At 36.5% G+C, this 11572-nt stretch overlaps 1 protein-coding gene across 2 annotated transcripts; it reads left to right on the top strand.

Moving 5' to 3' along the window:
- The first annotated feature begins 1188 nt into the window (after positions 1–1188).
- LOC109092867 (protein sprouty homolog 4-like) lies at positions 1189–6537 on the top strand. 2 transcript variants are annotated; one of them, XM_042711418.1, is made up of 2 exons: positions 1189–1401; positions 2799–6537. In XM_042711418.1, the coding sequence occupies exon 2, from the start codon at positions 2850–2852 to the stop codon at positions 3777–3779; it is 930 nt and encodes a 309-aa protein (XP_042567352.1). In that variant the 5' UTR covers positions 1189–1401; positions 2799–2849; the 3' UTR covers positions 3780–6537. The 2 variants fall into 2 exon arrangements, with proteins under 2 accessions (XP_042567352.1, XP_042567351.1); XM_042711417.1 differs by having other exon boundaries at positions 1190–1405.
- Positions 6538–11572: the final 5035 nt, after the last annotated feature.

Here is an 11572-nt window from a genome sequence, read left to right on the forward strand (position 1 = left end):
CATTTCCATGTATGAAACCCATTGTGTATTGGAGATGTTAAATTGCCCCATTTGATATATTAAGTTTGTGGTCATTTTCACCAAATGGAAAACTGCGTTCAAAGAGTGCATGTACTATTTTAGCTTTGTCTATTTTCCCCAGGTTTCCATCTAATCAGTACTAAAAGTGCTGTTTCCACTTTTTTTTTTTTCTTTTTCTGAGCAATATAGCCGACTACATTTTAGCACAATATATATAGCCTACAACAAAACTATAATAATAATGAAACCCTTTATCTCCTAAATTTAGCACATCAAATAATATGATTGTATTTTTAATATGAAAGCAGATGTTGTCATGGAAATGTGTGCTAATGTAGAGGCTTCCCATTAACATCTGACAGCATTAGTCAAGCCACAAGCTGGGAATTATCCGTGGGGGGAAGGGTAGACAGAGGGATGTTAAAAAGGAAATTCACACACATTTCCTGCTTGTGGGATCGTTACAAATCGACAACATCCTGTTCTTTTGTTGATCCTGCATGACCTCCTGCTGCTGCGTCATAAACGTGTTTTTGCTACTTCAGTGCGCGAGCCCAGCCAAACTGGATTGGGAAATCAAAATCGGACTGCTTAAATATAATCTCTTAACTGTATCTTTTTCTCCTTCCATTATAAACAAGACCGGTCGTTCCTGACCTGTTTTCTGATTAGACTACTCAAAATGAGTATAAAGTGCACGCCACTCGAGGCTTACAAATTAACCCGTGATGATGCAACCCAAAACGTTATCATGCAATTGCATATGTCATATCAAACAATAACACATGACAACAGCAGAATGATTGAACTGTTAATTAAATATGTTGCTTAAATTTAATTTCAAGAGGATTAAGGATGCTTCCCTACCATTACAGGTCAGGACCTTTAAAAGACGCACGAATAAAGCAATGTATAGAAAACATGAATTAAAGCAGTAGTAGCCGCCTTCTTCATGTAATCCGCTTTGACATTGCCCTTGTGACGAAAAGCCCCCATTCTTCCATTCATGAAATCTTGAAACGGCGCACGCGCAGTAAAATCCGGAGCTCTCCCATTCATAAAAGTGTAACCCCCCGAGTCGTAATGCCCTCCCATTCACAAAAAAAAAAAAAAAAAAAAAAAAAAAAAAAAATTCCCGTCAAAGCATCTGCGCAGTACGTTTCTTACCCTCCCATTCATAAAAAGCCATCTCCCTCATGTAGTTGCAACATCGTATGGAGAAGACTGTGTGCTTACTGCAGTGCTCATCGCACGGATAGTCGTCCGGATTTTTTTTTTCGCTTCGTGGCTTCGTTTGGATCTATCTATCATTCTTTGTCCTGTATTGGAATATATCACAATACTCTGCTCATCTGAGAAGGAAATGATCTGTTTTCTAATGCAAGTGAGTTTTTCATTTATTTAAAAATATATGCGCATATATATATATATATATATATATATATATATATATATATATATATATATATATATATATATATATATATATATAGCTATATATATATTAGTGTTTTTTGTATTAAATGTAATACAAGTGAATGTAATAGGCAGTGTCAAGGACAACGCTATAACATGGAGTTTATGTTCTTTTTTCAAATCGAGTCGGCTCCATTCTGCTGGTTTATCACAAAGCGCCTTTCCAGCCGTTCTTTAGCAACGCATTGTAGGTGTATTTGTGCCTTGTGTAAATATTTAACTACGGTAACTAACCACCACAGGATCGTGGGCGATTTAAGAATCAAAAGTAGAACAGGTGAGAATTCCGTATACGCGTCTTTTCATTCGATCGGGGAACCGACAGTAGGCTATTTCGTCTTGCGTATCATGATCCTGCGCCGTTTGTTCGCGTTCTATAATACAATCGCGTGACGCTTCACCGCAGCTCGCGCATTCGCATGACATGTCATCTTAAGCATTAAAATTGTTTTAGTGAGTAAAACACTAAATGGAGATTAGTCAGAGACAGTCAACATCGCTGTATCTAGGTTCTGGGTGTTTTAAGATTCTGGTAAATATGTAATGGTTCGTATTAAAAACGTCGTATGAATTTTGACTGCTTCGTGTGAAATTTTAATTGTGGCATGCCAACATATAAATCGTCGTTTCAGACGACAAACTGCTTTAGAGGCTGCAGGCTTTCGTACAAGAGAAGCACAGAAGCCCTTCGCAACCACGACACTCCAATATAGAATTACATATAGCTCACGCAAAAAAAAAAAAAAATAAATTAAAAAAAAAAATCCAGCAACAGGTTGATTTTGTCATATCATACAATTTTCTTCAGTGCTCTGTAGCAGTGTAACATTTTCAACGATATTTTAAACGTGCAGCTGCGTTGAGGATCTTACTCATAAAACTCGATTAATAGCGCCCAGTTAATCATAATATGCGCAATTCGATTACATCAACTTGTAGTAAATTGAAATTTAATAATTTAACAAAAAGTTGTGACTCTAAGGTTATCTTATTTATGTTTGTTTTATTCAGAATAAACCAGTCCCTTCAGAACACTAGTGCAGGCTTGTGCGTAATAGCCTACTTATAAATCGGAATGTTGAAGTGAAAGTTTATACACGTTCCTTTTTTTAACTCCTAATAATGAATTTTAATTATATATCCCTAATAATATTACACATGCAATTTTCTCTCTTATGCAAAGGTTCCGCTTCATTTTTGATGTTTTTGTGGTCTTTTTCACACAAGCCAATCTCTGGGTTATCTGCTTAGGATTGTGTGAGGGTGGTTATCAGTACTAAGTTGCGCTGTTGTCTTTGCAGGAGTGCTAAATGCTGACCTGAGCTCTGGTATATGAGGAACACAATCTACAGATGGAGTCAAGGGTTCCTCACCACATTCCTGGAGTCTCCTCCTCCATCATGGTGCAGCCTTTGCTGGACAGCCGCATTCCCTATGGACGGCTCCAGCACCCATTAACTATATACCCCATTGACCAAATGAAATCTTTACATTTGGAGAATGACTACATCGACACCCCTGCTGTGATCTCACAACAGCCACCAAGCCACAAGGCAAGCAAGAGGGGGCAGGAAGTCCTGCTGGGAGCCCCGCACCATCCTCATCTGTCCCGCTGCGAGGTCCCAGATGCCACCACACATCCCTGGATTTCATTCAGTGGTCGGCCCAGCTCCATCAGCAGCAGCAGCAGCACCTCCTCCGACCAACGGCTGCTGGACCATGCAGCTCCCACCCCTGTTGTGGATCCGTACACTACTGGCAATGGCAGGACCTTAGGTGCAGAGCAACCCAAGATGCTGAGCTCCAAGACTCAGAATGTAAAGGCTGTGGCGGCATTGCCAGTGGAGAAGAAGCACGTGCCATTGTGCGAGAAGTGTGGCAAATGCCGATGCACGGAGTGCACATTACCACGGGCCCTGCCCTCTTGTTGGGTTTGCAACCAAGAGTGCCTGTGCTCAGCACAGAACCTAGTGGACTCTGTCACTTGCATGTGTCTAGTCAAGGGCGTCTTCTATCACTGCACTGATGAGGATGAGGAAGGTTCCTGCGCTGACAAGCCATGCTCCTGCTCGCACTCGAACTGTTGCGCACGCTGGTCCTTCATGGCAGCCGCTTCATTGGTGCTGCCCTGCCTGATGTGTTATTTGCCTGCCACTGGTTGCGCCAAGCTTTCGCAGAAGTGCTACGACGGCATCAGCCGCCCAGGCTGCCGCTGCAAAAGCACCCAGGCTTGCAAGGTGGCAGAGGTCAAGGCCTGTCAGCTGGAAAAACAGGCCTCATGATGGCGTGCCAGAAATGGAGAGTACAAAGAGACTTGTGAGCAAAGTTCCAATAGTGGTGTACTTCCCAAAGTCATGGTACTTAAAGTTCATGCACAATCCTCACGCTTAAGGTATCCTGCCGTAGATCAGTAGCTACGTTTGACTGACCAGCGGGCACAAATCATTAGTTTGTTTGTTCATGCAGTACTACAGCAAAGGAGAGGCCTGAATTTTCTTCTTGTGGGGTTCTCGTGATGGCCGTGGGATCAAAGTGTTTGCCATTTCACCCCCTAGTAAAACAACTTGCTGACACAAAATGCTGCATTTGAGCAAAATGTCTGTTTGAAAGATTCCAATCTCTTCTCTGATGTTTATTTTCTCTTTGGGTGGCTTTGAAAAGTCAAAGCAAATATCACCCATTCAAGAACACTCTATACTTTGGCAATCCCTCTCCGGATCTGGCACTGCAGAAAGGTTGCAGTGAATTCCAAGCTGATAACATGTCACAATCAAAATAACCAGACTTCATCTCTGTGCACAGTACATTTACAAGCTTGTTATAGAGCTTTATTTCTTCTGTTTGAAATGCAACCACAGGAGGTCATTTCATTTCATTGAAGGATTCTAAGTTCCCTTGACGTCCCTAATTGCAATGTGTACCGTTGTGAAAGACATTGGTGACCACCCGTATCCACGTGACAGGATGTTTTCTATCTTCTGTGGGGACAGATTGTTTGTTTTTGATGGCCAATAGGCAAAATAGATTTCGTAATTCCCTTTGAAAACATGCCATAGCATACATGAACTTCCATAATGATTCTTCCAAATGCTAGCGGTTCAATTTGTTGTAGACAATGACCTCAGGGATCATCAGTTCATCTGAATTACGTTCAGCATGTGAATTCAGCTTGGAACTAGTTTGGTGACTAAAGTTAAGGGAACGGGCAGTGGTCAAAACACAGCAATTCAGACATCAAGCATTCATAAGCTATGAGGAGAATTGGGCCAGTAGTTACGGGAAAAGGAGAAGCTATAAAGTTAGTGTATACTACTCTGCCGCTTATAAACAAAACATGCCAATCGTATCACCATTATAATGAGGCAAAAGCACAGTATTATGTACAGTAGCATGTACAAAGTGTTTCACTGTAGTTGGAAAAATGCCTCTAGTTTACTACGCACCAAACATGGACATGCCCTAGTATCGAACTGCTTTCTCCACATATATATTTTGTTATATGTATAGTATAGATATTTTGCCAAAGGAGTGCACCATGGAGTTTCCGTTGACCATCTTTATAACTGTTTGTTTTCAAGTGGGCATGCATCGTTGCACCAATTAGTGCGAAAGTAAGCTCTTAAAGGTACGGTGATCTAATTCCCAGGATTCCTAGAGTCCTGGAGCACGAGGGGGAATATTGTCTGCCTGCTCAACACAAACCAACGGTCCACACATTTAAGACCTCGCTCATTTAGTCCCACATACTCCAACATTTGTACTTGTTGCACAAATCAGAAAAGCAGAAATACACTACTGTTCTTAGTCTTGAATGTATAAGGCTAGGGTTTAAGTCTTCTTGCAGTCTAACCCGTGGATAGGTGCCAGAGTAGTTCCGAATGGTTTAAGCTTGCATAGCTGCATAGGGAAGAGTTGCAAATGTACCATAGATATCTTAGATTACGACCTATGCAGGTTACACGTTCTTGTAAATAGTTTAGCTATCTTAAGATATGTTTCAAATGTCCTGAGAAATTGCATGGTACAGTTTAATTACAATTCAGTACAAAAGTATATAGATGAATTATTATATTTTTGGGAGGGCTGGGGGTGGGTGGGGGCAAAGATTATGTGGCATAGAAGGTAGGGTGTTTAGGTATTTCAATCACAAGCACTTGATTTAGAAAAGTGTGCCAGGCAATAAAAATACCTCTGTTAATCCTAGCCATGCCTCATTAGCACGAGAGAGGCAAGGCTAATTCCTGGTTCCTCAGTGCCCCTGAAACTGTAGATTTAATTGAATTCACAGAAGGAAAGGCGTTTCATCACACTCAAAGTAATGCTTTTTCACCCCAATGTGGCCAAGCATTTTGTCTGTCCTCTTTCCTCCTAATACGGTGCAACATCTTCAGTACTTGATTGATTTATACAGCTGCTGTGTGTGAACTTGTCTGGGAGGAATGAATGGGGATCCCACTCAAGTAACATTCCATTAAATCCTATTCGATGTTGCTTTTTCGCCCCGTCTTTTAAATTTTCTTTTTCATATTTCACAATTCTCTCAACTACAAAGAAAGATTCAGCTGTAAAATGTAAACTGTATGATTGTTGGCCTAATAATCTGGCCTGCAGGGGATTGAACGATCTTCCTTCTGTCGCCCCTTTGCTGAGATGTTTTCATCAGGACTCTGTGACTAAATCTATTCATGCTACAGTTTCTTGGCCACTAGAAAACCATTCTTTTTAAACCCACTTTAAGCTGCCTTCCAAACTGGGCTTGTACTCTCTGTGTTTCTTTGGCTTCATTGTTCATGTTGAGGACTAAAGAAAAGAGCAATGTGCTTTTGTTTTGTTTAAAAAAGCAAAAAGCAAAAAACAAAAAACAAAAAAAAAAAAAAAAACCTCTCACACATATGAAAATGTCCCTTTATAGATATATTTATTTTGAAGTTCTATTTTATATAGTATTTATTTAGATGCCTACTTTTGTTTGTGAATAAAAGCTTATGTCAAAACGGAATGTACATCGAAATTGGAAAATATATATTGTTAAATATAAAACTCTTGTCTGTTGTGTCTTCAGTGTCTCTGCATTCATACAGAACATGCTATTGGAAAATATGATTATTTAAAACACACTGCAAAAAATTATTTTCGTACTTAGTTTTTTTTTTTTTTTTTTTACTTGTTTTCTAGTATACATAATGTTCTTGAATCAAGATCAATTTACTTGAGAAGCAAAATGACTTGATGAATAAGTGAATCTTTCTGGTTTCACAGACAAGGCTTAAGCCTAGTCCCAGACTGTTTCTGTTCTGAAAGAAACTTGCACTGATTGATCTTAACATATGTCAGAGCCCTTGTTTTGTCTCAAGATGCACACCAGCAAGGTGTTTTTTTTTTTTTTCTAAGGCATGTTTATAAAAAATACTTAAATGTCCTAACTGAAGTATGGCGTAATCCTGGCTTAGTCTAAGCCCTGTCTGTGAAACCAGGCCTTTGTTTTCTGAAAAATATATACACATTTTATTAATTTTTGCTTAAAACAAGAAAAAAAAAAAAAAACATAATTATTTTTTTTTTCTTGTCTAGATTGACAGATATGTTTTTCTTGTTTTAAGCAAAAACTAAAAAACTAAATAAATAAATAAATAAAATCTTCTTCTGAAAACAAGACCTAATATCTTTAATCATTTTGCTCCTCAAATAAATGTATCTTGATTCAGGAATGTTCAGATATCTGTTATGGAAAACAAGACAAAAATACTAAGAATATATATATATATATATATATATGTGCTGTCAATCGATAATCACCATTATTCAAATCCATAATAAAAGTTTTTTGTTTACATATATATATATGTGTGTATACTGTGTATATTTATTATGTATATATAAATACAATCACAGGCATGTATATATTTAAGAAAAAAAAATATTTTTATATATTAAATATATTTATATATAATATAAAATATAAGAATATAAATATGTAATATGTTAAATATATATATACGTGTAAATATTTTCAAAATATATACTGTATGTATGCGTATTTGTATGTAAATAATAAATATGCACAGTACTCACACATATATTATGTAAACAAAACTTTGATTTTAAATGTGATTAATTGTTTGACAGCACTAACATATATATATATATATATATATATATATATATATATATATATATATATATATATATATATATATATATATATATATAATTATTATTGTTATTATTATATATTATTATATATAATTATTATTGTTATTATTATTTTATTTGACTGACTCATTTCCAAATTAATGGACATTTCCTGGCACCAAAATTGGCCAATCAGAATTAAGTATTTAAGAGGATCTTGAAATTATCATATAGGTGAAATTATCAATATGGGATGCTAAAGAACAGTTATTTTGAGTTAAAACATACATGGAATCATGTTCTGCAGGTATACATATAATATCACGATGAGTGTCCCTAAATCCTGTCACAATGGGACAACCACTATAACTTTGCACATGGAGGACGAGCTGCAGTCCTGGTTTCCTTCACAGGCTGCACAGAGATTCTCACTTTACATGAAACTGCTCTTATATCAAGACATTGGCTCTCAAAGATCTGGGTCTACAGCTCACATAAAGTCTTTACAAATCTGGATGACTCACACACCCATGAGTCTGTTGACATCTACCCAAACACACTCTCTCAAGAACGTTCCCCTATGAACCGACATACATAAGCTATAAAAATCAGAAAGTGACTTCTCAACAAATTGACCTCTGTGTGTATGTATGTAGTAACACAGAACACTGCATTTTAGATTGTAAGATTACAATCTCTTCATTTATAATTATTTTCTCTTTGGTTAGCTTTAAAAAGTATAAAAGTAAATATCATCCATTCAAGAACACTATATTTTGGCACTTTATAGGTTCACCACTGCCTTAATTGTTTTGAAGAAATAAGGTCTGTGGTTAACACAAAATATTTTTTTGTTTTATTCTAAGACTCAAAATACATCAGAAATACCCGCTTGTTATAAGCTCTTACTTGCCTTAAAAAAGGTGGTTCCAAACAAGTGGATAAATAGGACTACAGAGATTGTCAATGACATTAAACAGAAAAAAAAAACAGGTCTAACCAGTTTGCCTTTATAGCCTTTATTGTTTATTATTTCAATCTTGCAAACTATTCGAACTCAAAAGTTGCAAAAACTGCAACTGTGACATAGTTTACAGCCTGCCAACTGTATTTAGACTTCCAAATTCATAAAAGTTTCATTTGTGAAGATCATCATAAACAAAATATGTAAGATTATAAACTGTTGGTTGCATAGCTTATTTTCTGTTATAATCTAAAAGCAAATGGAAAAAATCCTATTGAGATTTTGTCAAGGGAGCCAGGGTGATAATAACTTCAGGACTGGCCTAAAAATACTGCATCCTCACGGCAGCGCTCTGTTGTTGTTTTTGCCTTGATGCTACATTTTAAAAGAAAGTGGACATTTATGACAGAAGAATTGTTTTAGTGAATATGAAGTCTCTTGAAGACACTGATCAGCTCATAAAATGTAAATAAACATAGGCATGTTTGTAAGATATAAAATGTATATAAACATACTGCACATGTGTGCAAGGTATTTTTGAATTCTGGTCTCTAAATACAGCTTGGGTTCCTCTTTCAGTGTAAGCCTACAGGACTTTTATTTGTTCCATTTAATCGCCCACCATTTGAAAATCATTAGTCTAGTCTAGGCCTGCCCTAAACGTACTTGCCTGGACGTTTCTAATGATCCTGAAGACCTTGATTAGCTGGTTCAGGTGTGTTTAATTGGGGTTGGAACTAGGACTCTGGCCGTCCAGGACACCCGTGGTTTAAACCAACTCACTGCATGCATCAAAGACCTGAACTTTTCTCATGTGGCTAGTCATTTTGTACAGTTCAGCCTGCATGCGCTAAGAGCCTGGTTTGCTCGTGCATTTCCAAAGTGAGCTCATCAATGCTGTCTTAGTTCAAGAAAACGTCCTCTTGCCAATGACATATTGCAAAACCCCTGAGCACATCTGGTGCTACTCATGCCCTCCCCTCTCATTCTCATTCTATCTCTCTGTCACACACCAGCCTCGGATATGAATGCAATGCACCAGAGAGGCAAACAAGAGTGAAGCTCAGTGATTTGCAAGGCAGGGGAGGTTAAACTGGAATGTCATGGAATGTCCTCTGGTTCATGTATGTGCAAATCTGATGGAATGGAAGTCGGGGATGGATGGGAATAGCAAGTGCAGGATATTTTAAAATGTTACCTTAACACTGGCACAGATCTGATTGATTTGTGGGCAGCAAATAATTCCATAAAAGAGTATTTGAATCATTTGATAATGTTTTAACAAGGTTAGTGAAACAAGGTTATACTAGACTACCTATACCAGTTAGGTTTGCCAGGGTGGCCATTGCTATGCATTATGCAAACACAGCTAAAATTCATTTTAGTTATACAGAATTTATATGAGTATTTTCTATGTAAATAACTTCCTGTAATAAGTTATAATAATACAATTTCATCATGATTAAAAGCTCTTTGAGGCTCTACACTGAGGCAAAAAAAAAAATAAAAAAAAATTTAATTACTTAGTATTTTTTACTTCTACTACAAATACATAACTGCTCTTATATCTTAAATCTTATTTTTGCTTCAAACGGAAAAAAATAAAATAAAAAAATATTCTGCCAATGGGGTAAGAAAAAATGATCTTAATTCAAAGGGAAAACAAGATTATTTTTCATGGTCCATTGGCAGGTATTTTTTGTTGTTTTAAGCAAAAACTAATAATAATAATAAAAAAAAAATCTTTAGAAAACAAGACCTAATATCTTAAGTCATTTTGCTTCTCAAGTAAATGTATCTTGATTTAAGAATGTTTAGAGATCTGTCATTGAAACCAAGACAAACATACTAATAAGTATTTTTTATTTTTTTTGTAGTGTAATTAAAAGTGTTTTATCTCAATTTTACTCAATGATAATAAACAAGTTAACAATGTCTTATTGGACTAAACTTTTACAAGGTTTAAAAAATAATAATAAAATCTGCATTTAAATCATAATAAATTCATACTGGTTCTCATTCAAACAATATTTGTTTAATAAACAGCATTTTTTTAAAAACCTGTTTAGTAAAGAAATGTAAATGTACTAAATATATTACAAATAAATTTCATAAATCATACAAATCAACTGAAATTCTACAAATGTTCATATTGTAAAATATTTTCTATATATATATATTAAAAAAAACAATTAATATTTTTTTATTAACTTGTTTTGATGGGAGTGGAGCCTATATTAAGTTACCAGAATTTTACTGTTAAACCAGTGTTATTTTGGCAGAAACTATAGTTAAGATGGATCATTCCTGTAGCTCTTTCCATGGAAATTGTTTATAAAATGCACATCTTGCATGCAGTGTCACTTTGGATAGACACATCTGCTGAATGTATGAATTTAAATATAATGTAGAAAACAAATTCAATCATCTGCATTAAGGAAAAGTGGGAAAGAAGGAAGGCCAGACACAGAGATGGCCCTGAGAAGTGGTCAAATCTTTCAGCGTGAATCAGCTCGCCACACTCATTTTGCAAACTCCATGGCACAGACCCAAGTGAGCAACTTTTTAAACAAAGGGCTACTGTCTTGCATCATTTCCCCTCTCCACCTCCGCTCCGGAAAGCACTTCTTATCACCATTTATTGCCAGTCTGTATCAGAGGCCTGGTCTATGCTAACACCCAGCCCGAATGGATTTTCGGTGCTCCAAATGCAGACAAATTCTCCTTTACATGTGCCCAATAAATTTGCCATGTTTTATTGGACAGATTCTTCCCTGTCAACATTCATGACAAAATACCCCATCTCCCATGGACAATGCAACAAGCAAAATGAGAATACATAAATGCACCAGTTTAGAAACAATATGTAATCTTTCTTGCTTTTACAGTTTGCAGACTGTCATGTTTCAAGTATTAATACTGCAAGCACACACATACAGTGCTTGCTTATCATTTTGGGCTGTGTGAAAAACAACCCTT

Source organism: Cyprinus carpio, chromosome A21, assembly GCF_018340385.1.
Source record: "Cyprinus carpio isolate SPL01 chromosome A21, ASM1834038v1, whole genome shotgun sequence".
Taxonomy (NCBI): Eukaryota; Metazoa; Chordata; class Actinopteri; order Cypriniformes; family Cyprinidae; genus Cyprinus; species Cyprinus carpio.